Genomic DNA, 27,984 nt, shown 5'->3' on the forward strand with positions numbered 1-27,984 from the left:
ATTACTGCCCCAAAATATTGAAGCTTTGTCATCGTTAATGTTTGAACTCGCTGAAGGATTGGTAAATTATTGTTTTAGGTATTTTGTCGCCATCTGCTGGTCAAAATGGAGCATTGCGGTCGCGCAATTTTGGGGGTCAAATGATGAAGTTTCGGCCTTTCTGGCTGGTTTTTTATAAGGATATTTTCAAACCATTTTAGACGGTACATGAGTCAATATGCTACGTAACTATTGTAGTTTTTGGTGATTTATTTTCTGTCCCAGATTCCAAACAGCTTAACTATTTCTTATTTATGCTGTGTTTTATTTTGCCGAGTTTTTAACTTTTAAAAAGCCTACTTTTTGTCTAATGGTTTGAAACAGTCCAGAGTCGGAACCCTAACGCAGTTTCTCTATGTTGTAGCGCTGCCTATCGGTGGGAAATATTTGTTGTTACTTTTATCAGACAAAAATGCAGGAGGTTCGAGGGTAATTTAGACTTTAAAAAGGTGGACTACAACACTTCTTGTAGACCGACTCATGTGTTTACCATGTCTCTCTTAATTGACACCCTACCTAAAATATTGATACAGCAATGGATAAGTGAATAATTCATCCAAACGTGGATGAGATGACAGATTGCACCAGTTTTGTTGTGCAGTGGCTGATGTTTGCTCCAGATTTGAACATCCTCGTGTGTCCAGTGCCCACGCTTCGAACTTCTGGCCTCTTTCAGACACTTACTTTCCATCTCGACCAAAAACACGTAGACATATACCGGAAGTTCCACCAGAACTGAGAAAATAAAACTAATATATATATTTTGTATCACTGAGTTGTCGAACATCTTAACACGAATAATCCACAGTTATAAATATGTTGGATGAGTAATTGGTAATATATTTGGTTATAGATCCGTATTATTATTATTAATATCAACATTATTTTAAATCTCTAAAAACGTTGTTTGCTGTATGTGTTAATATCACCAACTGTTCAGTAATAATGTTTGCCACTCGTTAAGAAATTAAAACCACGACAATGTTTATATTGTCACAAAGGAAGTCGCAAACTTGACTCACGGATCAGGAAAATGATGGCAAGCTCTTGCATTTTTAATGCGTTTTATTGTGAAATCCGCTGGGAAATCTTTAAAGTGGGTCCGTCCGTCTGTCTTTTAGGCGTCAGACACTTGTTGCTTGAGGCGAGACGGGAACTACGTCTGTCTTTTAACCAAAGGAGTGGGTTTATCTTGGTTCGTGTTCTGGGAGAAGGTTTCTTGGGAGGCTCTTTTCAAAGCAAACCAATAAAGTCACCTGGTGAGACCGAGTCCCAGACGCACGCAGCTGGACATTAATCATGTCTGCAGAAGAAGAGGCTCCAGGTCAGCAGCGACAACCTGAGGAGGAGGAGAAGAAACCCGAAGGAGGAGAAGAGCCTCCACCGGCTGCTTCTCCAGCGCCGGGAAGCAGCCCTGCGACCCAGAGGAAAACTCAGTCTTTCCGGGCCCTGGTTCTGACGGGATACGGCGGCTACGACAAAGTGAAGCTGCATGTGAAGACAGAAGCGCAGCCGCAGCTGAAGGCTGGAGAAGTCCTGGTGCGCGTCAAGGCGTGCGGGCTAAACTTCGCCGAGCTGTTGGGCCGACAGGGATTGTACGATCTGCTGCCTGCCCCGCCCGTCATCATGGGAATGGAGGGCTCCGGGGTCATCGAGGCGGTAGGCGAAGGTGTAGAGGACCGGAAAGTGAGTAAAACCCCACAGCTGCCTCCGGATGCTGCTTACGGTGCATTCGAGAGGAAAGCAACACACAAAAGTCCAATAAAAAACATACACTTCTCTACAAGCAACAGCGTGAAGAGCTGTTGCCTCTGACTGAGAAAGGTGACCACATATATTTATCACTGTTTATTTGAATTAAATCAAATTGCTCTGTAATTTTTGCCAGTTGCGCAAGTGTGTTTCCAGGTGCTGAAATTACTATAATTTAGTCACATTTGCTGCACTTTTGAGCTCCGTTTCAAATCAGTAAGTCTAAACCTTGAGAGTATGAACCTGGATATTGTATTTTCTCAGTAAAACGACTGTAGGTTAAAGCCGCTTGGATCTGTCTTGCATCCTTTTTGTGACGACTGGCAATTACAAAGTGACCCTGTTGTTTAATGGATACACAATAATAGAATTTGCTGCTGCTGCAAACTGCTAAAAGCTCATGTTGGAGTTCTAAATTAGCAGACACGTGTATTCATTGACCTTTTTTCACACTAAATGGACAAAATGATTAGGCAGAGTATTACAGAGAGGCCAATGGGTGACAGTAAATGGACTGGTTTATCTGGACAGATGTGTTTGTATAATGGCATTATGGAGAGAATAAATGGACATGTTTGCGTTGGGAAAGGGACTAAAATGTTTGGGTAATCATGTAAAGATGGACTAGTTATAGCTATGGCAATTAAAGTGGGAAATGCTTTGATAGTATGACAGAAAATAGCAAAATAGATTTAATATACTGAGAGAGTGCTCAAAATGCTAATTAATATTTAAATAGACTGGAAATGAGGGGACACAGGATAAATGCAACTCTGCTGCCAACATTTCCAAATTTAAAACGGCACCATCACACATTGTTACAACATTAATGTTTTCATACCAAAAAAGCCTTCATGTGTATCAATGAGTGTTAAAGTGACCATATTATGTTCTAATATAAAGCAGTATTTGCCCCATTACCCCATCTTTCCTCCTCCTCCATGAGGTAGTAGAGAAATATCACACACGGAAGGATGCGGCACGATTAATAGATAAATCTGACACCTCTGGTGCAAATTCTTGCTGATATTGTCAACAACAGGACGCCATGGTTCTTAGAGTGAGTTTCTTAACAGCATATAAACTGCAGGTTTTGTAGCTGTCCAGGAAGTGAACTCAGCATTTTTAAAATTTCTTCTAAAATTGGCTATTTTGTGGTCATCTAGTGGATGTTTCACAATGCCGGAAGGTTGAGAAATGGGGGGGGGGGGGGGAATAGAAGAAACAAGCACATCAAAAAGACAGAGGCTTACGTTATCTTACTGCAGCAGACCTTTCCAAAAATAGCTTTGGATTCATCTCCTTATATTTAAGGTCCATTAAAGCATAAATGTTTGTCATCTGTCAAAGCGGCACGTGTTTGTGCGCAGCAGGAAGTGGGCGTGGCTCAGGGCTCCTGGGGCTGATTGAACAGGAAGGAGATCAGACTTCTTTCCTGTTCCCCTTGATTTCACAATGCTGCCACCACTGAAATAGCACTTCCTTGTGGAAAAGTGTGTGTGGGGGGGATAAACTACTCGGATGACCATTTTTGTGACTTTGTTTAAAATGCAAACCAGCAAATCTGTTGTTTGTTAGTTTGATTTTTAGCTGATGATCCATGATAATAAGAATTTCCTGTCTGAACATGGGAACTGGAGCATATGGAAAAAGCAACTTGCTTCTCTTCTGATGTAGCAGTTGAAGGAACTGGATTAGTTTCCAGATCTTTGCATAACTGAGAAACTTTATTCTTAAATGTATCCTGGAATAATAATTGAGGACAGTTTCTGTTATGACGTACAAATGATAGAAGCTGGATTGCACAGTTTGAGTCATAAATTCTTTCTTTTTTTCCCCTTTGATTCATGAATGGATTTAAATAATTTACATTCTCTTGGCGGTTTGACAACTTAGGACAAAAAGCATTAGCACCTCTCCCTTTCCTCAGGTTGGAGATCGTGTGATCGCTATGAGTCGCAGTGGCATGTGGCAGGAGCTGATTGTCGTTCCTGCTGACCTGACCTTCCCCATGCCGGAGCAGATGAGTTTTGAGGAAGGTGCAGCTCTGCCAATTAACTACTTGACAGCCTACGTGATGCTTTTTGAAATGGCCAACCTGAGGCCCGGCAAGAGCGTCCTCATCCACATGGCAGCAGGTAACGCTACACACAGACCGCCTGCTGTATTGAGCTTTATTGCATCATTTTGCTCTGTATTCAGAGCTGTGTGTGTGTGTGTGTGTGTGTGTGTGTGTGTGTGGTGTGTGTGTGTGTGTGGTGTGTGTGTGTGTGTGTGTGGTGTGTGTGTGTGTGTGTGTGTTGTGTGTGTGTGTGTGTGTGTGTGTGTGTGTGTGTGTTCCACTGAAATAATCATTGAAAGATAAGTGAGCAAAGTGCATTGGTTCAGTCGAGTGTATTTGCTGTGAATTATTACCTGCCAAACATAAAAAGCAGATCCAGATGTTTAACATACCTGACTCACTTTTCTCTCTTTAAGCAAACAAAAAAAATACACATAAGCACATCAACGCTTACAAATAATAGATGCATTAGCTCCCTCCTGTGCAGCAAAGTAACTTACTCGCAAACAGTCAGCCTATTTGTCATGTTTGTTCAGAGGAATATCTTTTTAGATATAATATAGATATATTTTTATCTCCATTTTGTGTGAAATGGAAATGATAGCAAAGGTTCTCAATGATATATTTTGTTTCAAGTGTAATGTGTCATTTTGTTTTTCCAAAATAATATTTCTCCTTCGGCTGTCTTTACCTATTGCCTGTGATTGTGGTTGGGTTACTTATTAAGGTCTGAGCTCTAATGTTTAAAAGACGTTAAAGCCACCATTGTGAGGATGGCTGATGAAAAGGGGGAAGAGGATCACTGAGCCTGCACACTAATTCAGTCGTGTTCAGGACCTTTGACTGTCCCAGGAAGGAGGCGATCTAATGCCACTGCTCTCAGGAGTGGAAATCAATTCCAATCTGCCATTATTAGAGCCTGATCTGCTGCCCGAGATTGACTTTTGAACCCTATAAAAATCCTGCTGGTTTATTTAATCTATTACCATAAGAAGATCAAAGGTTGATAGACTGTAGGCCTATGTAATGTGTACAGGAGCTGCTTAATTATGCTTCAGCCATCAAAGGGAGAGGGGAAAACATCTCCACTTGGGATTCCAGGTGCTGCTTTTTATCTTGGCTTCATATACATGAAGAAAGTGTGTAACATAGGATAATATCCACTAATGGATAATTATGGAGATTCTTTTGAAAACAAGCTGCTTCCTTCACTGATGCTGCTGGTGCTCACACATGCAGGTGGTGTTGGTATCGCGGCTACGCAGCTGTGTCAGACTGTGCCAGATGTGACCATTTTTGGCACAGCATCGGCTTCCAAACATGAGACCATTGCCCAGGGAGGAGTGACCCACCCCATCGACTATCGCACCCGAGACTATGTAGAAGAAATCCGCAAGATCAGTCCAAACGGTGAGGAAACCCCAAGCTTTGAGACAATGAGTGTTCAGAAAATATTCGATTTCCACGCCTTTAATAGCTTGTGATAACTTTAAAATCATCAAACAGCTCTGCCTTCTCTCTGTAGGAGTGGACATTGTCCTTGACCCCTTAGGTGGCTCAGACACCCAAAAAGGTTTTAGTTTGCTGAAACCTTTGGGTACTCTTATAATCTTTGGTAAGATTATCCAAACTTTGATTAAACAAATGTCAGCTAATCAGCTAATTGAATCAAACATATATTACATACACCCTATAAAAAGTTTTAGATATGAGGTTGTTTATCCTGTAATTTCTCTTCATGATCCCAGGTGCAGCTAATATTGTGACAGGCCAAAAGAAGAACCTGTTTGCTCTAGCAAAGACCTGGTACCACCAACTCTCCCTCACTGCACTGAAGCTGATGCAGTCCAACAAAACCATCGGTGGATTCCATCTGGGCTTCTTATCTGATGAGCAGCTCATCAGGAGTACTCTGCTCAAGCTGGTGGAGCTCTACAGGCAGGGGAAGATCAAGCCACGAATCGATTCCTGCTATCACTTTGAGGAGGTTAGTTCCATCCATTCAGCAAATTGTCGCAAACACAAAATAAAACATTTTTGGACTGCTGACTAAAGTGCTGCGATGCTTCTCAGGTGTCCGACGCCATGAGACGAATGCACGAACGGCAAAACATTGGAAAGGTAATCCTCATTCCCGAAGCTAAGAAGGCAAAAGAGAAACCTACGGGCTCTGATGCGCCTGCTGATGCACCTGCAGAAAGTACAGGAAAATCTGCGACTGATGAGACAAAGAAAGAAGAAGAAGAAGCAGCAGCAGCAGTAGTGGTAGATGAAGCAAAATTTTGAAGTTTTTTTTTTATGATGCTTTCATTTCTAAAATCCGTTCTGAAGGTTTGTAAAGAAATACCATGAATTGGTTCATTATTTTCAACTTGGAGAGATTTCAATGGGCATGGCTTCACAATTACTTGTTGTCATGGTGACCCTGATAACACACTTTCCACGCTCAAACCTTGTCCTTGTCATGTACCTCATCTAATGCAGCAAACCAGTTCTGCACTGTTTCAGTTACAGATTAAATATGATGAAATCCTCTTGGCTCAACTTAAAAAAAAAAAATCATCATCCAGGTCAGTGTTGTTTGCAAGTTGGTCTGTTTTTCCACTCACGTCAGCTGTGTAATTGTAACGTGTGATGAGTGAGTTTTCCTTTCTCTTGAGCTGCTCGTAGGCTTTCATTAAAACCAACTTTAGGAGAAACTCTTAAACTTGCAACTCTTGTTAACGAAAATATCTTTACATTGCTATTTGTTTACACAGCAGCTGTGCAGTTTTTCTTGGTTTGTGATGACTCTTTTATAAACAGATTGAAATGAAATAAAACATAAGATGATGTGCTGGAGCTTTGCATTCATAAATTTTTTGTTTGTTTGTTTTGATGCGTTTTGGGTCTGATATGTGCACGCATCTCCAGAGATCTGTGCTCGATTGCATGTATTAGCTCTAGAGTTTCCCATTTCCAACAAGGCTATCAAAGCAACCAGCATTCATTAAATGAGTCCATTGCAACAGGGTCAGGTAGAAGAAGTGATGGAGGAGGTCCCTAGAAGTCAGTGAGGATCCCCTTCCATACCATAAACTCTCCATCCAAAGCAGGCAGAGGGTAGAAGTGCAGGTAGGTAGGTAGCACCTCCCACCTCACTGGAAACTGGAGATAATGCTGCCTAGCTTCATAATAAAGCATCTTTAATGGGCCCATTTTACACCAAAAGTATCCTTGTTTTGCTACCATGTACATGTAGTACAGCAGTGTATTTCCCAGCCTTGGAGTTGAACCAACAGGGTGGAAGAACCAACTGCCAAAACACACTGGACAAATGCCGGGGGGGGCTATGTGGGTAGGTCAGGTTTGCCAATCAGTCAGAAATGTGAAATTCTTCACCCCTTCAGAAATGCAGCACAGAGCTAAAGCAGTAAATAAGTCCAAAAGCACCATTTCTGACTGGACTGAAACCTGGATGTGTTTCCACAAAATACCACCCTTGCCTATGTTTTTAAAAAAACTGCTTCTTATATTTGTGCTGGTAGTCTATTCCAAGAACCCCCTTATCTCATTGTTTGACTACCCAAGAAGATAATTTAAGGAGAAGCACATGGAAATTAATATTTCCCAAAGATGGCCACCTACTGTGATTCTCTATTTAATTTTAAGGAAATTCAAGTAGCTATTAAAATCCAGCTTTTTCCCCACTTTGGTTGCCTTTCATCAAAAAGGCTCCAGCAGTCAGCATGTGGGTAGCCAGCTGACCAGCTCTCCAGTCACCTTGAGTGCATCAAACCTGTGTGGGCTCACCAGTCAAAAAGACCTGCGTCGACTCCCGATGTTGACTAAAAATGTTCTGCTGACACTTTGTTAATTAAAACACCGCGATAATCTGAAGCCAGTTCCTGAGTTGTGTGTTTGGATTCAAGTCTTAATTTAGTGGTGACACATCTTTGATGTGGATAGAGACTTATACTAAAGACCACTATCTTGCTCCAGGATGCTGATTCACTTCCACGTCACCAATCAGTGATGGTCTTCAACTTTGAAAGGTGTTTACTCTGTGAACAACTGTTTTTCATCATTATTTAAATCATTTATTTTTTTAAATGTCACTAGAATAGTGTGTGTGTGTGTGTGTGTGTGTGTGTGTGTGTGTGTGTGTGTGTGTGTGTGTGTGTTTCATAAATATGAATCTTGATGCGGGGTTCGCTTTTGGTTGAAAGAGTGTTAAATGATTTTGAACCATTTTAACTTTGATTTATTTATTTTTCAATCATGTAAATGACTCATGTACACAGATAAAGTTCTGAACAAAAGCGCACAAACACGAAGATAGGTGTCTGCAGCTTTGTTGAAACTTTGCTCTGAGGGAATGAGGAAGTGAACAAGCCTGTGTGAGTCCCAAGGCCAAGGGGAGCGCAACACTGTCCCCTATTGGTGGCACTTAAACAGTGCAAGCAATATGTATAGTCCTGGGGGAAGAGGGGGGGTGCCCTCATGGATTTGTATTCATTTGTATATAATATTCATTTTCAATAAGAAACGTGAATGTATATTTTCACAGGAGACAAGAACGCTTCACTGTCATATGAGTTTCCAAATCTCTTATCAGCGTTTCAATCATTCATTAATTTATGGGGTGAGAGGTTAAAGCCACAGGTGTCAAATGTTCTTTTGTCACTATGTGGTGGAACAACATTACTACTACTACTACTACTACTACTACTACTGCTACTGCTGCTGCTGCTGAAAAGTAGAGAGTTCCCAGTTCAAGACGTGTAAGGAAGCCCAAGTGCCCTTGAGCGAGGTAGCAAACCCCCAATTGCCCATAGAGCCCTGCAATGAGCTGGCGACTTATTCAGGGGTGTAACCTGCCTTGTACAGCTGAGAGACTCCAGCAGCCTTCCTGTGACCCCAAAAGGGTTAGCAGTCATTAATAAAGGAAAAAAGATGAGGACACACAGGTAAAAAAAAAAAAAAACGTTTTTGAAGGAACAATTACTAATAATGTGAAGAATCTAATTATGGAATGTAGTAAATAGAAACTACAGGAGGTAATTAAAAGATAAATTATATGAGTTGCAGTGCCCATGGAATAGGCTGGCAAAAATATGAGGGAGGAGTGACAAAATGAGAGATCATAGCCGAGGGCTGTAAGTTTTGAACGTTATAAGACGTATGAGTTGTCGACACAACTCATACTTACTCTCCCCTTTCTCTTTTGTAATTCTTTTTTGTTTGTGTTCTTGGTTGTTTTGGATTGGGTTCTATATATTTAGGCTGCGCCCTGATATAAATGTTATGAGGTTGCACAGGCTAGCGGATGTGCACGTTGACAAACTGGACGTCATCGTCCACGTGCGATACTTCCTCGGCCGTTGCGCGCTTCTCAGCCTCCACAGGGTCGGTAACACATGGCAGTAATATAAACGTCTAAGTCGCTTTCTTGTGATTCATGTAGTCAGTCCAGAGTTAAAACTAAACTGCGAACTAAATTATGCCTATGTGGTTTTTAAAAAGAAAAAATTGGTAAGTGGGGAGCCCGCGATATCAATTAGCCAATTTGCTAACATTCAGTCGTTTACTTTATTTGCTTAGAGACAAATACGACAGCTTCACCTTTCCCTTAAGTATCGTTGACAAACTGACTAAAGCATCCAGATTTTAGTAGTAATAGTAGTATTTCCTTTTTTTTTTTTTTCCTTTTTTTTTCTTTAAATCCATGGCAGAAATAAGCAAACGCGATAATACCATGCCGTCTTCTGGGTATAGATTTAGCCAAACGCTATTTCTTAATTACAAAAAAATACGAATTTATTAAGTAATAAAGATAAAAACGTATCTCTCGAGAAAAAGATCTCGTAATTTTGACCCAACCTCGAAAAAATATTACGTTATAAGATGTGATTTTTTATGCGATTGCTATGCACCTACATAAAAAGTATATATATTATGCGAAAAAGTGTTATTTATATGTGCGTGTGTGTGTGTGTATATATCTTTATTTAGGGATGACCCAAGAGGAAATCACCAGAGCTTGAGAAAGAGCATCTCCAAATATCCACAAACTGCCCATCTGAGCCCCAAACTATCAGAAGTCAATCACAAAATGGACGCCAGAAAGAAGAGCAAGGCTTCTATGCATGAAACCACAGTGAGTGAAACTTCCAGCCCTGAGGATTCTCCTCTATGTGAATTGAGGATGCCACTGAGGACAAAGGGACGCCCTAGGAAGGTCCCCCATGTTGACAGTGAGGAAGCAGAGGAGCAACCTCAGGGGACAGGCAAAGGATTCAGAGGAAGAACGGCAAAACTCCCTGTGAAAAAGCGCAATAAATCTAAGCAATCAGATAGCTGTGATGAGAGGCAGTCATCCTCAAAAGGGACCAGAAGAGTCCCACAGGCACAAAATCAGGAGCTGGACAGTAGTGATCATGCAGATTCTGGAGGTATGCTCAAAACTTTTTATCCCTCGTTATTAACAGAATGTTGTCAAGATGACAGTAATTATAACAGTGTTGTTATTGTATTTATTTTCCATTTTCCTCCAGACAATGAAATCAGAATTTCTGGACCACATCTGAAGGGAAAGGATAAACGCGGCAAACCATCTGTTATGTGTGAGGAGAGTTCTTCTGAAGAAAGCCCGGCTGTAAAACGGAAAAGGGGGGAGCTTGGAGAAAGGCGGATATCCCGCTCTCAGCCGACACCAAAGAATTCAAAGCAAAACAACAATCAGGCCTTGACTGCCAAGAAGAATGGAGGGCCGCAAAGACAAAATCAGAGGCAGCCTGCGCAATCCTCCATTCAAGGAACAAAAGTGCAGACACCAAATAAGGGAAATAAAGGCCAGACAGACAAGCAAAATAGTGATTTTAGCTTAAAAGGTTGCCCTCCGGTCAGAATGAAATTAATTGTTGCATTGGAACAGTTTGAGGAGGAGGTGGACCTGGGTCCTCTGCACCACGAAGGTCATTGCAGCTGTAACGAACGTAAGAAAGTACCAACATACATGATAACTAATAATCAGTGTTTATATTATTAATAAAAAGAAATTTCCATGCTAGCAGAGAATTTCAGTGGATTCAAACTAGTTTTGCTTTGCAAGTGCTTGGCCAGTAATGGTGAGAATAATGTTATGTGTTACAGTAGAGCAGCTACTTAAAAGACCACACCAGCCCACATGTGAGGAGCCAGAGAAACGACAGCAACCCCCCATTGACTGGTGGATGAATAAACAAGCATCTGATGAAATGGAGGGCTGCTCTTGGTGGCCTCAAAGGTTCCAGGAAAGAAAACCTCAGCTTGAGCAGATGATGCCTCCTGAGCTGAAGACCTGGAATGTTGACAATGCCTTAATGTCACTAGAGAGCGCTCTATCACTTCTGAGAGCAAAACCAATGTTGGCTTCAAAGGCCCCTAAATGCTCTCTGCCAGAGGTTGAAGATAATTTTGCGGCAACCACAGAGAACCCAGCCAGTGGACCATCCTCCTTTATTAACCTGCAACAGTATGAGGATGACAAGGGTAGGTTTTTAAAGCAACACCAATGCTTAGTCTCAGATTTCCATACACAATACACCTTTTTTCAATTGCATCTCTGTTTGTAACCATATCAGTAAAATTCTTGAGCTCTGTTTTGCTGTAGATTTGCCATCAAGCAAATTTGAGTGTGCAACAGATCTCCTTGGTCCAGCTGTCAAACCATTTATGTTGGAGCTACCGGAAAAAGCCCTCATGGCAGAGTGTTTTAAGGCCATCTGGGGTGATGCAGCCCACTGTAAGACTCATTCATTTACAATACATTCAAGATAAAATTAAAAAAACCTGAATTCCCTTTTATAGAACTTGTGAAGGGCTTCTGTTTTTTAGTTTGTTGCAATTGGATAGGTCAACCTGTTGCACCTTTGATTGCAGGTGTAATCACTCCCGAGCATTTTGACTGGTACACCTTCCAATGCAGAGCCATTGGCATCCAGGTGGACCTGAATTGCAGCTCCTTTTTTAATGGAAAGCTCGTGCTGGAAGGCTGCATGAAGAAACCTATGTGGGTAGACCACCGTGCCAACACAGTGAGTACACGTTTCACTCAAAGAACGATGTCGACTCTCCTGTTCTTCAAGAGCTGTTTTTCCTCCTCAAAGTTCTTCAACGTGTTAAGAGGCAGAGTCAAAATAACCATCAACAATCGCGAAGCTCTCATCGCTCCCTCACAGTCGATTATGGTGAAAAGCGGTAAGAACGCAATACTTTATGGTATAATGAAAAGGCTTCTCTGACCTCGTTGCTAAACCCGTTTGTCTGTGCACACAGGAGAACTCTACAGCATCCAGAATGTCGATCCGCAACTTGCAGTTTTGTACTTCATCAGGATCTTTTGCGACTGAAGGTGGAAAGTTTCCATCCATAATAATGTAGCTTACAAAGATTTCAGAGTTTGTTTGTATTCTCAGTTTATTTTGCAAAATGTTATGTTGTTCTACAAATCTTAGGAAAATCAGTTCAATAACTTCAGGTCATACAATCACTGTAGAGAGAGAAAAAAGGAAATTTACTACAGGTGAGGTTAAAATGTTGTTAAAATAAGAAAAAACCTTCCAGCATGCATAATGACTTTAGGTAAAACTCCGTCTTGGAAGATTGTTTGAGCCCAGTTGGTCTTTTTATTTTATTATTTAGGTCATTTTTTTAAACCTTTTTGCTGGGCTTCTGTTTAAATTTAATATATAGTTTACATTAATATGTGTGCCTGTTCCCAATGTGCCAACATAATCAAAAGCATAATTTCATAATCAACACCTCACAGCCAGTTTGTGCACGTGTTTAAGTTGCCTCTATATTCTCTCCTCATTTTTGGAGTCAAGATTAGACAAAGAGGGTGAGTTCCGAGCATTGACCAGTCACTATGATTGTCATTATCCATATAATAACAAAATCTTGTTATGTTGAAGTTGTTAATCATTAATGACAATATGGTTGTTTCTTGTTTTTTGATTAAACACTTTACTTCATTTAAGTTTGGATTTTTGAGAGATCAAACATGACGCAAGCTCTCTCTCTCTCTGTCTCTCTCTCTATATATACACACGTGTATAAATTTACTCATGTAGATACATATTTATACAGTAGCTGCCACTGGTCTACATTTGGTCCTGCCTTATTTCTTTCATCCTTGGTTCTAAAACAAATGTCCTTTTTAGGGCCATGGGGAGGCTGCTGGAGTCTATCCCAGCTGCATATGGGGGAAGGCAGGTTACACCCCTGAATGAATCACCAGCTAATTGTAGGGCCCTGTGTGAGCATTTGGATGTGCACCACCACACAGGAATAAAAGAAACTTTGACATCTGCAGTTGTAACCTCTTACCCCAAATATTCACTCTTGAATGAGAGTCTGGCCAGAGATTTGGGGAATCGTATGCCAGTCAGTGTCACATTCCACCAGAGTCTGGTGGAATGTGACACTGATGATCAGAGCAAAGTTGCAACAAAGTTCCGAATACTTATCTCCGTCTTTCTTACCTTTTGTTATCTGCACACAGACCTCTTTGGCTGAGGTCAGTAATGTGTGCATGGTTTTTAAAGGGGAGAATCAAATTTGAAGTGTTTCAAAATCCTTCAACTGTGGACCACAAGCCATTATTATATTTACTTTTTTCTATCGTGTGATGTGTGAATACAGCTTTTTGCTTGTAACTGGTTGCATGAACAAAAATACATCAAAATATGTCAGCTTAATGACCTCTTCATTACTGCTAATCTTCATTCTCCTATATTGCAATTGCTCGTCCCTTTTTCCCTGTTCACTAATATTCTCCGGACTTTTTGACATCTGTTAGCATGGAATTGGTCCGCAGTTGTTGACTATAGTGCGCATGCGCAAGGTGGAGCGAACCACATGAAATGTTATTATCTACAGAAAACGAACCTTGCTATACCGAGATAAGCAAAAAAAGAAGTGATGACAGCAAAAAACGGTAAGATAAAAAAAAGAAGTACGTGGCCGCTTTTGGCTTCCGTAATGAACAGAAAATTAATCTGCTTTATTAATATTTGATGACTTTCCATTTCATTAATTTTTAACTGGGGTTCTCTTGAACAGGATCGCCTCGTCAGAGCTTTTAGTTTGACAGCCAACTTCCGGAGGTTTGGTCTTTACGCAATGTCACTTGACGTTGAGGCTTTAAATGGGAATCTCCTCTGCTCTGCACCGGGAGTCTCCTTTGAGCTAATCTTGCCGTGTCACCGGGATGCGCTCTCGCCGGAGCACCTCGCAAATGGTCCCTGCCTGAAGGTCCACTTACCCCGGTAGGCCCAATATTTCCAAAATCCCCCTTTTTACGCGTTTTATTTTTCTGTTTGTGCCGCTTTCCAATGTCTATCGTCAGAATCGGGGACGGTAATGACTTTGAGCGTTAACCTGAGACAGGAATAGCACGGCTGGGATAAAATTAGACCTCCTTAGTGTTGAGATATGCCCTATAAATAATGTAGCTGCAAAGGAAGAGCGCTGGCTTTGGTGCAACCGATCTGCAGTTTATAGGATATTCGGATTACGATGCATTAAAAAATCAGATCAGATGTCTGCACTGTGAGTGACATTGCAGGAGAAACGCTATGTCCATGCAGCAGATTGGAGTTTAAAGTATCCGCAGTGGCTTAGGACTCCGTTACTGGCTGTTTTGCTTAAGATAAAAAGCTTGGGACGGTTGTTGGATTTTTGCCAGACAGACATAAATATGTAGATAGCGTACACTTGGCTTGACATTAACCCTCGTGTTTGCTCCACTTATGGTAGAAGTATGCTGCAACAGCAACGCTCAAGTTCGCACCTGCCATAACCCAGATTTTGTGTGTTAAGTAATGTACAGTATGTAGGAAGTATGAAGGCGAGAAACGGGTCCAACAGTATAAAGAGGCTCTTCTCATCGAGCCCTGACACAGTGAGATAGCAGCAGTGACGTTTCATAATAATAACAATAATAACAACATTAACAATAATAATATTAATATTAATGATAACCCTAACAGGAATAATAATGATAGTTAAAAAAGAATTTCATCATATTGTTTGCTCATTACTTGTGTGCATGTGTGTCATAATAAAGCTATTTATTAATCACTGCTTCACCTATCAGATAATGTGGATAATTTGTTTGGAGACAATTAATGACAACATGGAGTTTAGGTCTGAGAATGGTTTAGTGTTGGATGAACGTGCAGGTGTATTCATTAATTAGATAAGATACTGTTTAACTGAACAAACAAGTTTCTAATAATAAGCACTATTTTGGAATAAGCGCTTTTTTTCTTTTTCTCAAGGCACACCCACTCACACTCATGCCATAAAGATGACAGCTTCACCACACCTCGGCCTTGCGGCGTCGCACCAGAAGCGCTTTTTGGTCTTGTTCGACTTTGACGAGACGATCATCAATGAGAGCAGCGATGACGCTGTGGTGCGAGCTCTCCCGAACCAGCGCCTTCCTGATTGGCTGAAGAACAGTTACAGAGATGGCCACTACAACGAGTTCATGCAGAAGGTCTTGACCTACATGGCGGAGGAGGGAGTGTCCAAGGAATCCATTCAGTCAGCAGTGGAGAAGATCTCCCCCTCGCCCGGTCTCCTAAACCTCCTTGAGTTTCTTCACAGCAACCAGAAACATTTTGAGTTGGCCGTGGTATCAGATGCCAACATGTTCTTCATTGAGACCTGGCTGCAGCACACTGGGGTACGTCGCCTTTTCTGGAAGATTTTCACGAACCCAGCCAGCTTTGATGACACTGGCCGTCTCATCTTGCTGCCTTTCCACTCGCACGTGTGCTCTCGTTGCCCCGACAACATGTGCAAGCAGGTGATCGTTCGTGAGTACCTTATCGGCCGACAAAAGGAGCGGGGCGGTGTCCCCTTCCAGAGGGTGTTCTACATTGGGGACGGGGCCAATGACGTTTGCCCCTCTCTGGCTCTGGGGCCCAGGGACACGACTTTCCCCAGGAGGGGCTTCCCGATGCACGTGTTGCTGCAGTCCGAGGCAACGTTCAAGGCAAATGTTGTTCCGTGGGTCAGAGGTGAAGACATAGTGGACTGTCTGAAGAAAGTAGTAGAGGAGAGATAGGATCTGTGTGGGTGGGTGTGTGTGTGGGTGTGTACACCAACACCAGTCCTGATCAACAGCAGTATATGCATGTTTTCAGCCCCGCCCTGTTAGGAGAAACTTCAGAAATGTTATAGCGCACATCTGTCCTGGTCCACATTTGAAATAGCATTTGAGAGTAAATTCCTCTCCAAACAAGTTTGGTGAGAAATTTACTGTACAGTAACTGCTGTACCAAGCCAGCGTTAAGTCTCAGGAAGGTTGGCCTGATTATAGCTTTAACCAGAGGTATGTCAGGATCTGTTAGACACTGTCAAATAACAAGCGGAGGCAAATTGCCCCCTCTATATTGTAAAAATGTATATGTTAAACTGATACAGATAGGTGCTAAAAATACTACATTATACATCAGTTCAGAGCCATATAAACATTAAGCAAATATATTTACATGCATCAGGTTGATGCATTTTTACATCTCACAGTCTGTAAAACATCAATTAATAAGCCTTTAAGTGTATATAAAGGTATAAAAAAGCCTTTATGGGTCTTTATTAGTGAGTTTTAAGTGTTTATACAGTGTTGGACCCCCTGCTGGAACAAATGGAATTAAGAACAATCTGCCTGATGATGGCATTCATGATTCACTGTCCTGGTTGAGGTGATCAAGCGTGGATAAGGTTTGTGAAATCTACTTTGTAAATTACGGAATAGAGATAAGCATGACAAAGGAGAGCAATGAGGTGCTCTTCGCCACTCTTTTCTGATACCTAATCTAGGACTGCATTACACAACAGTGATCCACACCAGCAACAGATCTTAAGGGGATCAACGTATGAGTTCAACTCGAAGGGATCGAGCAAAGAACACGCAAGCTTATTTTCTCCTTGTCATCACTATTAAGTCAATAGTACGTGAAGTTGCCTGGAAAACCCAAAATGTAATCAAATGTAATCCCAGCAGTTTTGTGTGAGTGATTATTTAGACATTTACACAATTAATTCAGTGCAGAAGCTGTAAAAGAAAAAAACCTTGTTTGTTTGAGAAGATGCATTTTAATCCAATATCCGTTATAAGTTTTGGTACTACTTGGAAATGTATACGTGGGTTTTTAATAGCTTTCTTTTCCGATGTGTGTGTCCTGAGTGATGTTGACTGTTGTGTCTACTGATGTTATCTTTCTGAAATAATCCTGTTTATTTTTAAGCCATATCAAGATACTTTTAATGTATTTTAGGGCATTGCATCACACTAGGAAGCAGCATCTAATCCATCGAACGCTTCCAGCCTTTAATAATCATCATTTTAACGTGCTGGAAAGTTACTTTACAGTGTGTTTAATTCCTCAGGGAGTATAATAACAGTAACAACAACATCAATAATAATAATTTGACATTTAAATGATAGAAAGTGTAGTGTAATGCAATTAGTACAAAGTGACAGCTACAAAGTGTTTGACATCTGTTCTTTTTAAACTAATAAAAATGAATTATTGATACGATCATTTCATTAGCAGGGCTGGTTAATATAATCATGCTCTTTGGCTGCAATAATTATCATCTAGCTCTAGTTTTTAAGAATGGAAGAGTGGTTTAAGATTTTTATATTTTTTTTGCTTTATTTTTTTAATCGGTGAGACATCGCTGTAGCTAAAATTAGCATTAAAGTTAAAAAGCCTAGAAGATTATTAAATATATTTATGAATTATTTTGTGATTTGATGATTCCCATGTGTCACTCATGGTGTTTTTTTTCCTTTGAATGGGTCTGTGCTCATTTGACTGCAAGCAGGGAGCTTTGTGCAATATTTAGATGCTGGGTGAATAAGATAACACATTAATCACAGACGGCAATCGGAGTCTATGGATGAATATTGCTGTAACGTGGCTTGCCAGCAGACAAATTACGGATGTCTGTCTTTGCTGTGATTTGGGCGTGCATGTCAGCACAAGTGCAATGGGAATATAAAGCCAGATGTTCAGTTTGTCTCTGCTGTGTTGTTTTTTATGTTTTGGTTGTTTCTTCTTCCTCATTATTATCATTATCATCATGCACAAAACCATTTTAGGCCTGCAGACTTTACTTAAAAGTGCTCTTGGGAGAGAGGCATTTTCAAAATGAACCTCAATAAAAAAATTGATCAAATATATTTTAAAATTGAAAGTGTTAAGGTGGGACAATGTCTGAATATTCAAACATACGCAGACAAAACAGATATTGATTTCGCACACCATGTTAGGGATCTATGATCCCTTGAGGACAGGACGAGCCAGTTAGGGCAGAACAGGCGAAGTATGGTAACTTAAATGGGAGAGTATGTCAACAGATTTGATGAAGGAAAGGAGCAGCAGTGCTGATCTGTGCCAGGAATAATAATAATATAATTCAAAATACACATGCCATTCACATGGGTGAAAGAGATTTATTAAGTGTGCACCTTTATTTTATAGGGCTACAGCAGTGGAAAACTGTGTATGGCTCGTAAAAAAAACCCCAAAAACCTTATTTAAAAGCCTAGTAAACCTCAAATAATGCCAATAAAGTAGAGGTTGCCTTAATAATGGGGAGGGCAATCAATGTGGGTTGAATTAGTATTAGATAAACTGTGCCAACCCAGAAAGAAGCTCAAATTTGGAAGCTCTGAATTTGGAAGAGTATATCAACTTCTGCCACCAGATGGCCCCCAAGCATTTATTTCAAACTGATGCCATGCCATTTTCCCAGCAGGGCAGACAAGTAAGGATGGTGCTAAACTTGTTTAATGAGACAACGCTGTCGGTATACAGAAACATGATCAGTTCCTATCACCCTATTAGTTCATGGCTTCCTCTTCCTCTCCTCTCCTCTCCTCTCCTCTCCTCTCCTCTCCTCTCCTCTCCTCTCCTCTCCTCTCCTCCCTCCTCTCCTCTCCTCTCCTCTCCTCTCCTCTCCTCTCCTCTCCTCTCCTCTCCTCTCCTCTCCTCTCTCTCCTCCTCCTCTCCTCTCTCCTCTCCTCATCATCAGTAATAATGTAGAGAGGACACATTTTCTTCTTGAGTTGTTGTACTTCTCTCCCACCTCCTCTTGCTGACTTCATAGCTGTGCACTAACCTGCTGACCTCTGACCCCACTGTCCCATTCAACTCTGACAGCTTGTTGTAATTAATGTATTTGATCTATCTCTATTCTCTCCTCTACCTGTCCTCCCCCTTCTCCTCTCTCTCTTTACCCAGCCGGCCATCAGCAGGAGGGTCCCCCTACAAGAGCCTGGTCCTGCTCAAGGTTTCCTCCTGTTAAAGGAAAGTTTTTCCTTGCCTCTGCTGCTAGATTGGAGTCAGGCCCTGGTACTCTGTAAAGGACATGGAGACAATTGTGATTGTAACTGACACCATATAAATAAAGATGATTTCATTTGATTTGAAGTGCTGTTAGTGCGACCGTGAAGACCCTCAGATGAAGCGACAGCTGAGACCCCTCCAACATGCAGTGACTGTGATGGGACTGGGGGTGTTACACTTCATATCACAGCACACGTCAGCTGCAATGCTGTTGACGCTGCAATGCTGTTGACGTCAGCCAAGTCTTTTGATGAATCAGGTCCCCCCCCCCCCCCCGCTAGTTTGTATCTAGTTTGCCAACAGTGACCTTGCAACTGCATTCAATCTCCTTCCCAGAACGCCTGCTGTCGCTCTGTTCCCAATTGACGTCAGATTTGATTAAGACTTTGACTGTCTTCATCTCTGTGACCCCCCTATTCTCCATATCTTGTCGCTCCCCTCTAAATGTATTATGGCACTGTGTCCTGTGGCGTAATTTTATGTCATTTTCGCTGTCATCTGTCATTATATTTTCTGTTGTCAGTCCCCAGCTCAACAAAAACCTGACTTTGGCAACACCTGTAGCTTCCTTTGTATTTCTCCTTCCAGGTCAAGCACTAACTCTTTAAATAAAATAACCCTGTTAACTTTTCTGAGACGCTTCTGAGATATTGATTCTTCAATTTGGGCTTAAAGGCAGGTTGACATTGTTAGGGAAGCAGTACGTGTCTATTATGTTAAATTGGCTAAAGATAACAATTTTCAACGACCTCCAGGGGGAAGTGAATGGACAGAAAATCCAATTGACAGCAATCAATGGCAAAAGATGACAAACCCTGTTTTAGGAGCCAAACCTCGGCCTTCTGTCGGCCCGCCAGGAGCTGTCCCCACCCCCAGCACCCTCAGTTATTAAAACGCTTTAAAATTGGCAGGTCTGTTCAATGATTGCTTTTATTGATACCCCCCTATTGATTTTGTTTTCTCCCCTCTCCAGTGCTAAGGTGAAAGCTAACTGAGTTATGGGGCTTCAGCTCCTCGAGAGGTCACTTAGAATCAGCGAGGGCTTCCTTCAGCAAACACCATCAGACTGATTAGGCTTTTAATTCTTTCCACTCCTGCATGACTCTCCTACTGATTTTTTAACAACACATGGCAGGCAAAGGTGGAACTAACTGCCACAAGTGCCAGAAAAATCACGGCAATTACAAAATGCAAAATGGCGGAGCTGTGATTTATCTCGGTCCTTGGGAGGAACATTGTGTATTAAAAAAAGGATTCTTTAGCTCGTAGGTCAGGAGTTACTGAAACGAACAATGTTATAATTGTGCTGGTATGTCCTCAAGGTTGTTGGCGAGCACAAAAGATGTTACTGCAGTGAAAAGAGCTTTCAAGAGTTATTGTCCAAAGCTGCAGCAGAGCAGCAGTGATATTATTCAAGAGGCACTCCAGAAATGTTATTTACACGTTTGTTTAAATTAGGCTCTCTGATTATAAATACCAAAAGAAAGTAATAATCCCGGGACGGTTCGCTAAATCGCTGGAAGGTTACTGGAAGTTTGGAACAATTCAACCCGACTCCAGTGAGCTTTTCCTTCATTTTCTCTCACCACAATGTGAAAATGTTGCCTGTTGTGATGAAGATGACTGCACTAAGAATTAAATAATCAATTTGCATATGTTGCTGTTGTTTCAGCCTTTTACATGTGCCTTTAAGGGGGAAAAGATATAAACCTTATTTTTTTAGATCATTCTTATCCAAACCTGATGGAAGGAGATGAAACAAACCCCAAGTGTGTGTTTATTCTATGTTGTCCTAGAAGTCTGGACTCACAACCATGCAGCTTCTTTCTTTTCTTTTTTTTAAACAGCCTTGCAGCCCAAGGATGCAGATGTAACAGTGAAAACCAGAAACCCTAAGACAAGAGTGAACTTTTTTTCTTAAAGATGCTGATTAACAGCGTGTTTTTAAGGCACCAACCTCATGGTGACCCACCTGTTTAGAATGGACATACGTTATCCAGCATGTCTCTGCATACTTTTGACAGAGAAGAGAGCAGCAGACCTGCAAGGTTTTAACAATGGCAGAACCGGAAATTCACGTCTTTGGAATTTACTGATAAAGATGTAGTGGAAAGGACGTGATTCAGGGCCGTGATGTATCGACGTCTGACACGCAGAGATTGTTATAAATGACCAGGAGAGGCAAAGCCATATGATGATTGCCTTTCTGCACACACACACACACACACACACACACACACACACACACACACACTAACACACGCACACGCACACACACACGCACAAGCAAGCCCCTCCTTGCGTCCTTTACTCAAACAATCAAACTCTTCCTTCCCTTCTCCTTGTCTGTGGAATTAAAGTTACTCGGCTCCTAAAAGTCAGAAGTACTTGAAGAACTTTACTCATTGGAAACTTTGGCTGTGTTTTTCTCCACATGCGGGCGCATTTAAACTGCTTTTGGCGTTAATCTGGCGTCATTTTTGCGTCCCCGTTTGCTCTGGTTTTCTGACGGGGAGCGGCGCCAAATGTGGTTCTGAAAAGGTAAGGATGCTCCGCTGGCTCCCGGCGAGGCTGGGCGCCACGGCTCTGTTTGTTCTGGAGTGGTTTTCTTTCAAGGGAAATAAGAGCATTTATATGGAAACTGACTGTTACGAATTATATCACACGTGGTACAGTTTATTTACATGTGAGGGGGAAAAAAGTCAGAATAGACTATTGTGGGAAAACAGTCGTTAGCTGTCAGTGATGCGCAGTTAATTAGCATTAACTCGGCTAATTGTAACCGTTACATTTATGACAAATGACAACACATAAATATCGTGATGATGACTGGTCTTCAAAATATTTCACTGTAACAGACCTCCAGCTATGTTCAAATCAATCCACCCTCTTATCCTAAAGCATCTTATGAAGCTAGATGGCTGTCGCTAGCACCCAAATTTAAATCACATTTAATCACAGATCTGTTCTTTTAAAGCCCGCAAACTTTCTATACTTTAACAATGCGTCAGGTACGTACTGAATAAACCCACTAATACTTTAATGGTAATGTTGATTTTAAAATGGGGCATGGAAACCACAAAATGGCTAATAATTAATGGAAAATTTCCTTTGACCTTGTAAAAAATTGATGCTTTTCTTTGTTCTTCTTTCTACACGAGCTTTGAGATATCTTTGAGTTCTAACCTGGAAAAGAAAGACCACAAGTAGGTTAAGAAATTCAGTTCAGACTTTGTAAACTAAGGAATTAACTATTCTTTTACAACAAATGGCTAAAAAAAAAACACCTCAGTTTAATAAAGGAATGAGGGATATACTTGATTTGATTCTCTTCTCTGGAGGAGCCACATGGACAGTTACAGTCATATTAAATAGCAGGATGTGGTCTGGGACAGGAATTGCACTTTTTAGTAAAACAAGCAAACAAAATGTCAGAATTTCAACTTCTGATCCTGTTGAGAAGAGTAGAGCAACAGTACAGCAGGGCACCTATGGCTTAATTTATCCTCACACACCATCATAAAGCAGATTACATAGTTACAGTGAGTTTGCAGAGACCTAGGTTGTTATTCAGTATTACAATTTATGCCTATTTTTGAAATGCTATCTGTAGCTTGTTTGTTGATCTTAATTCCTCTCCTGACTTATTGTGCAGAGTGTAAATTCACGGTTTCTCTGTCATGTTAGTTCAGCATGTTTCCAGGGTGAAGATCTATCTGCAAAGTAAAAGGTATAAATATTTGTATTCCTCCCTTTGGCTGCTTACATAGCTGTGATTTACCCTGTTGTTGATTCATGGGCATGCAGCTTTTGTATTGTTTTTGTGCGCTTCTTCTTTCCGGGGAGACGATCTTGATCATTGCATTAATCCACCACTTATTCCACCAGGATTAGGCATAAAAAACGATTTTACCTGCCAGCAAAGTCAATTAGATCCCAGTCTTGTCATTCTGGTAGTTTGTTAGCTAAAATGAACATGCTGTGTGAAATTCGACTGTTCTTAGTAATGCCTGGTTTCTTTATTTTGGATTTAAAAAGATTAATTTTTCCCCAATGGATTAAAGAAAGAGAACAGTGTGTTTGTCTAGATGTCTGGATTACACATGGTTAGCCGTTAGCATTTTTCGGCTGGTTGCGCTTCCCCAATCTTTGATCTTTAATTGTCTTGCAAGAATCCTCCCCCCCCGAATACATTAAAAACATGCAGTGTTGGCTGGCTGTCTTTACAGGTGCCTTTTTCTGGTAAATAGTGTTTTTCAAAGATAGAATTTGCATGGAACATCACTTTAACTGGTTTCACGTTCACAGCTTGAAAGCTGCCTGTAAAGGCATGTGTGTGTTACAGCCCTCAGATAATTCATCTTTTACTGGCACTGTTGGAAATTGAAGGCTGTTGGTCTGAACCAGGCAGACATCTGGAGAAAATGCACTGTATCACCCTCAGGCCCCATATTAACCTGCGCTACAGACTTCTTTTTTGAAAATAATGATTTGATTCAAATTGTTATTTTACATAAAGACGTATCAGTGGGGGTTATTTCCTTTCATTACCACAGCGATCAGTATTGTCCCACCAAAACTTGCCAGCAGAAATATCTACAGTGGGCTAAACGTGAATATATTTATCACAAATGTCAGATGACACAGAATCTTCTTAATGTTCTTAATTTCTTTTCTTTGTGCCAGAGTCTCCATGTTGCCTTTCAATCAAGTCAGCTAAATTTGGTTGGTTTGTTTTTGGAAGACATGTTTGTCTCCATTTAATAATAAGCTAGATTTCTGATTAAATTTAACTGGGAATGAACCACATTGCTTTAATATGTCGATGAAGTGCGATGAAATTAAATTAAAAACGTTTGCTTCACATTTAGGCGGAAACATTATGAGGACGTTTTCATTCCATTGATTGACAGTGAAATCTTAAGAATAAGGAAACTGATTCGGTTAAAAGGTTAGGAATTATTTTTGGTGTATCCTTTCTACTCGGTGTATCTCTGAAATCATTTGAGTAGTTCTACTGTTTTTCAAAATGCAAAACCTGTGTTTGGTTAGCTGTAACTTTGCCGCCACCTTACTGCCAGATGTGCGCTTGCAGAGGTGGAAAGTATGCTAATGGTGATTAGACCCGGGTTAATAGCAGGTTCCGCTTTTGGTGACTTTCAAGAAAACAGTCAGGAGCCACGGTTCTTACTGGTCCCTTTTAATAGCATTTAGCATTACCTTTCTACTGATGTCGAAAAATAGCAACTATTTTGAAGCTCTAAACTTGGAGAGGCATCTCCAGAGTTAACTCCTGTTGGTGTCTTCATAGGTGGACTTTACGTGTATCTAAATGGCTACCTCTCTACTCCCGGAAGGACCACCGATTCTTTATATATGTCATGTTTATACTTTCGCCTACACGTGATGCATGAAGATGGCTGCAGTGTGGTAGACAATGCATGTCTGCAACATTCTGTCAGAGTTTATACTATGTGTCACCTGCACCAGATGAGAAAGATTCGAGTCATTGGAACATCTGAATGGTCAGAAGATGTTAAATGCAGATCAGTATATCCCTCTAACAATAGCAATTATGGTTACACATTCCATTGTAGTCATTACTCTTCCCTATGTGTACTAATGCCAATGGTGTGTTTAGACTTAAGCTTTAGGACACGCTATTAAAAGAATCAAGGCTAAATATGTTTTTATTGTGGAGAAATGCAACGGTAAACAGGGATATTTTGTGTAGAGCTGAAAGATTTTGTGAGTATAGTTTAAAATGCCATTTGTGGATTAAAAACCTTTAAAATTATGTATTGTATATGGGATTGAGAAAATTACAAACATTTATAAACCTCTCTGCGATAATTTCACATATTTACTGTCTACAAACTGTGAAAAACTGTTTTTTTTAATAGAATTCTGTATTCTCTTATATTAACTTCACAGGGAGGAAACAGGAGGTGTAAGTTGCCTCAGACTGTTGCCACGCTCTTGCTGCCACTACCATGAGCTGGAGTTTCCTGACACGCCTGTTGGAAGAAATTCACAACCATTCTACGTTTGTGGGCAAGATATGGCTGACTGTCCTTATTGTCTTCCGCATCGTGTTGACGGCTGTTGGCGGTGAGTCCATCTACTACGATGAGCAGAGCAAGTTTGTGTGCAACTCGGCCCAGCCGGGCTGCGAGAATGTCTGCTACGATGCCTTCGCTCCACTGTCACACGTCCGCTTTTGGGTGTTCCAAATCATTCTGGTGGCCACCCCATCGCTCATGTATCTGGGATACGCTGTCAACAAAATTGCTCGTGCCGAAGAGCGGGCAGGTGGGAAGGGGGCGCGAGGCTATTCGCAGAGGAAACTCAAGAGGAAGCTGTATCTGGCAGACAGGAGGCAGCACAGAGGCATCGAAGAAGCTGAGGATGACCAGGAGGAAGACCCTATGATCTACGAAACAGCAGACATTGGCAGTGAAAGCAGTGAAGACGCAAAAGGGAGCGTCACTAAGGGAAAAGATAAGGTCAAGGTGCGCCACGACGGACGCCAGCGTATTAAAGAGGATGGCTTGATGCGGATTTATGTCCTTCAGCTCTTGGCCCGCTCCCTGCTGGAGGTGGCTTTCCTGTGTGGGCAGTACACCCTGTATGGATTCGCTGTTCCCCCCACCTATGTCTGCTCTCAGCTGCCATGCCCCCACAGCGTGGACTGCTTTGTGTCTCGGCCCACTGAAAAAACCATCTTCCTCCTCATTATGTACACAGTCTCCCTGCTCTGTCTGATGCTGAATATCTGGGAGATGCTTCACCTAGGCATCGGCACCATCTGCGAGATCATCCGTTCCCACCAACTCCCTGATGAGGAGCTGTACGGACTGACACAATCAAAAGGAGCCCACGCTGATGCTGGATTGAGCCGAGAGGAGTACAGCAGCTACGCTTTCTCTTGGAATGCCCCATCAGCTCCGCCTGGGTACAACATCGCAATCAAACCCCCTCTGGTAACAGCAGAACACCGTGATCAACCCCTGCCTGTCACTGATCTCACCAACGCGAAGATGGCGTGCCGGCAAAATCACGCAAACATCGCTCACGAGGAGCAGCAACAGTACAGCAATAACGACGAAAACCTATGCAAAGCCGGGATGGGCGATGACCACATGCGTACCAATCACTCTCAGAACAGACTGGAGGCGGACAGCGCAGCTCACAGCCAGCTGCAGGGTCAAAGCAACAAGGCTCATCGTGACCGCAAACAGCGACAGGCCTCCAAACACACGTCCAGCAAGGATGACACCGACCGGGGCAGCACCAGCACCAGCAATACCAGCAAATATGGCGTCATCAAAGGTTCAGAGTGGATATGATGGGTATGCCACTGATGGGTACTTTTGGGGTGTTAGATGAACATGTGTCAGTCCAGGCAATGGTCTCAAGTATTTGCACGGTTAAAAAATAGAAATTTTATTTAGCTTTAATCTCTTTTACTAGTTGTTCCCTTCTTGGAGCCTCAGGCTATAATCTGAAAGGGATGAATAAACATGCAGCAGTCTGATGTTAAAATTTTGTTTAAGGCAGAACCTTTTCAGTTAACCGTTTGATATACAGAAAAAAACAAGTTTTGTTGAGGTAATTTTTGTTTAAAAAAAACATCACTGTTTTATGTCTATAAATGAAAAAACCTCTCATTTTTCTGCTTTGTTGTATCCCAGCAACTGCATTCGTCATGATATTTTAATAAGACATGGGTCTAGTTGTACTGATAGCACTTGCATGTCTGAGGCACTGGGTCTGCATATATTACATTTGCCCCCAATCTTCTTTGACAATATTGGTCCAACAATCTGGTTCAAGTGGCCTTAACATTTACCAGAGGTATTCTGGTGTTAGTGTACAGCAACTTCTCAAATCATTTGTCTTGACAGTTCAAAGATTACCCATTCTAAAAGCTGTTGACTTTTCAGTTTCTTTCTGTGTGAACATGCAGAACTCCTCCAAAGTGCCTTTCTTAGACTGTCACTGTCTTGGAGTCTTGGAGGATTTAATGCAATACAGGGCTTGAACCTTGGAAATATAGTTTTTGTTTTTTCTGTATATGCCAAATTGATACTTGCCATCAAAGTGGTTGTTGATGCATTTAACATCCATGATTCAAAAATGTTGATTTTGAAGTTGTACTGCATTCACGTACTGTTACTTGAGAGTTAGAATGACAAATCATTAGTGGTTCAAAAGATTTTCATTAAAATTGATTTTTTTTTATTGTTTAATGGATTTTCTCGGTTTAAAGTTTATGCCAAGGATGTCATTAAACTGTTGATTTTAAACTCAGAATTTTAGTTTGCAATGTGTAATACTTTATTCAGCCTTGCTTTTTAATCCTCACAAAATACAGTGAATTATTTTTTATTCATTTTCTGATTTCAGTCATTGAGACTTTTTTGCACTATACCAGTGTTTTGTTTTTTAATGCATGTTTACAGTAAAACCAAAAAGAGCTGTGTCATTGTCTTTTTTCATTAAAAATTGAAATATGTGTAAAACTAATTTTTTGGGGGTTTTGCATTTTAAAAACATGCTGTTAATTCGTGTCAAACATCAAAGATTTACCACATTGCGTTTGTAGACATTCTGCCACCTGCTGGACAATTTAGAAAGCGGGATATTACAGCCGTGAAAGACAAGTTATGTCATATCTAAATGATAAGTTATGTTATTTAAATATGTGGTTTTTATACATCCTTATCCATTAAGGAA

The 27,984-nt window shown here is 41.2% G+C and overlaps 4 protein-coding genes across 9 annotated transcripts; all 4 read left to right on the plus strand.

Annotated features, from left to right (window-relative positions):
* Positions 1–1,131: 1,131 nt before the first annotated feature.
* Positions 1,132–6,694, plus strand: LOC130525246 (synaptic vesicle membrane protein VAT-1 homolog). The gene is made up of 6 exons (XM_057031760.1): positions 1,132–1,725; positions 3,722–3,929; positions 5,093–5,263; positions 5,379–5,468; positions 5,602–5,840; positions 5,927–6,694. Exons 1-6 carry the CDS (start codon positions 1,339–1,341, stop codon positions 6,137–6,139), a joined length of 1,308 nt encoding a protein of 435 aa, XP_056887740.1. The 5' UTR covers positions 1,132–1,338; the 3' UTR covers positions 6,140–6,694.
* A 2,079-nt stretch (positions 6,695–8,773) lies between these two features.
* Positions 8,774–12,849, plus strand: LOC130525214 (uncharacterized). 4 transcript variants are annotated; one of them, XM_057031741.1, is made up of 8 exons: positions 8,774–8,802; positions 9,848–10,287; positions 10,390–10,830; positions 10,988–11,365; positions 11,487–11,618; positions 11,756–11,910; positions 11,983–12,073; positions 12,152–12,849. In XM_057031741.1, the coding sequence occupies exons 1-8, from the start codon at positions 8,789–8,791 to the stop codon at positions 12,223–12,225; spliced, it is 1,725 nt and encodes a 574-aa protein (XP_056887721.1). In that variant the 5' UTR covers positions 8,774–8,788; the 3' UTR covers positions 12,226–12,849. The 4 variants fall into 4 exon arrangements, with proteins under 4 accessions (XP_056887721.1, XP_056887712.1, XP_056887695.1 ...); XM_057031732.1 differs by lacking the exon at positions 8,774–8,802 and adding an exon at positions 8,881–8,991; XM_057031715.1 differs by lacking the exon at positions 8,774–8,802 and adding an exon at positions 9,051–9,241.
* A 989-nt stretch (positions 12,850–13,838) lies between these two features.
* On the plus strand, positions 13,839–19,880 carry LOC130525248 (probable phosphatase phospho1). 3 transcript variants are annotated; one of them, XM_057031794.1, is made up of 4 exons: positions 13,839–14,145; positions 15,160–15,569; positions 15,693–15,906; positions 19,141–19,880. In XM_057031794.1, the coding sequence occupies exons 2-4, from the start codon at positions 15,189–15,191 to the stop codon at positions 19,260–19,262; spliced, it is 717 nt and encodes a 238-aa protein (XP_056887774.1). In that variant the 5' UTR covers positions 13,839–14,145; positions 15,160–15,188; the 3' UTR covers positions 19,263–19,880. The 3 variants fall into 3 exon arrangements, with proteins under 3 accessions (XP_056887774.1, XP_056887754.1, XP_056887764.1); XM_057031774.1 differs by having other exon boundaries at positions 15,160–15,906; XM_057031784.1 differs by lacking the exon at positions 19,141–19,880 and having other exon boundaries at positions 15,160–17,909.
* A 1,663-nt stretch (positions 19,881–21,543) lies between these two features.
* Positions 21,544–27,943, plus strand: LOC130525234 (gap junction gamma-1 protein-like). The gene is made up of 2 exons (XM_057031752.1): positions 21,544–21,786; positions 25,180–27,943. The coding sequence occupies exon 2, from the start codon at positions 25,239–25,241 to the stop codon at positions 26,592–26,594; it is 1,356 nt and encodes a 451-aa protein (XP_056887732.1). The 5' UTR covers positions 21,544–21,786; positions 25,180–25,238; the 3' UTR covers positions 26,595–27,943.
* The last annotated feature ends 41 nt before the right edge of the window (positions 27,944–27,984 follow it).

The sequence above is a fragment of the Takifugu flavidus genome, chromosome 1 (genome assembly GCF_003711565.1).
Source record: "Takifugu flavidus isolate HTHZ2018 chromosome 1, ASM371156v2, whole genome shotgun sequence".
NCBI lineage: Eukaryota > Metazoa > Chordata > Actinopteri > Tetraodontiformes > Tetraodontidae > Takifugu > Takifugu flavidus.

Coding starts and splice junctions, on each gene's coding strand:
- LOC130525248 (XM_057031774.1), top strand. CDS start 15,189: ATGACAGCTTCACCACACCTCGGCCTTGCGGCGTCGCACCAGAAGCGC. Junction 15,907..19,140: donor TGTTGTTCCGTGGGTCAGAG/GTGAAGACATAG, acceptor CTCTTTACCCAG/CCGGCCATCAGCAGGAGGGT.
- LOC130525246 (XM_057031760.1), top strand. CDS start 1,339: ATGTCTGCAGAAGAAGAGGCTCCAGGTCAGCAGCGACAACCTGAGGAG. Junction 1,726..3,721: donor AAGGTGTAGAGGACCGGAAA/GTGAGTAAAACC, acceptor CCCTTTCCTCAG/GTTGGAGATCGTGTGATCGC. Junction 5,264..5,378: donor CCGCAAGATCAGTCCAAACG/GTGAGGAAACCC, acceptor TTCTCTCTGTAG/GAGTGGACATTGTCCTTGAC.
- LOC130525234 (XM_057031752.1), top strand. CDS start 25,239: ATGAGCTGGAGTTTCCTGACACGCCTGTTGGAAGAAATTCACAACCAT.
- LOC130525214 (XM_057031715.1), top strand. CDS start 9,162: ATGTGCACGTTGACAAACTGGACGTCATCGTCCACGTGCGATACTTCC. Junction 10,288..10,389: donor TGATCATGCAGATTCTGGAG/GTATGCTCAAAA, acceptor ATTTTCCTCCAG/ACAATGAAATCAGAATTTCT. Junction 12,074..12,151: donor GTCGATTATGGTGAAAAGCG/GTAAGAACGCAA, acceptor CTGTGCACACAG/GAGAACTCTACAGCATCCAG.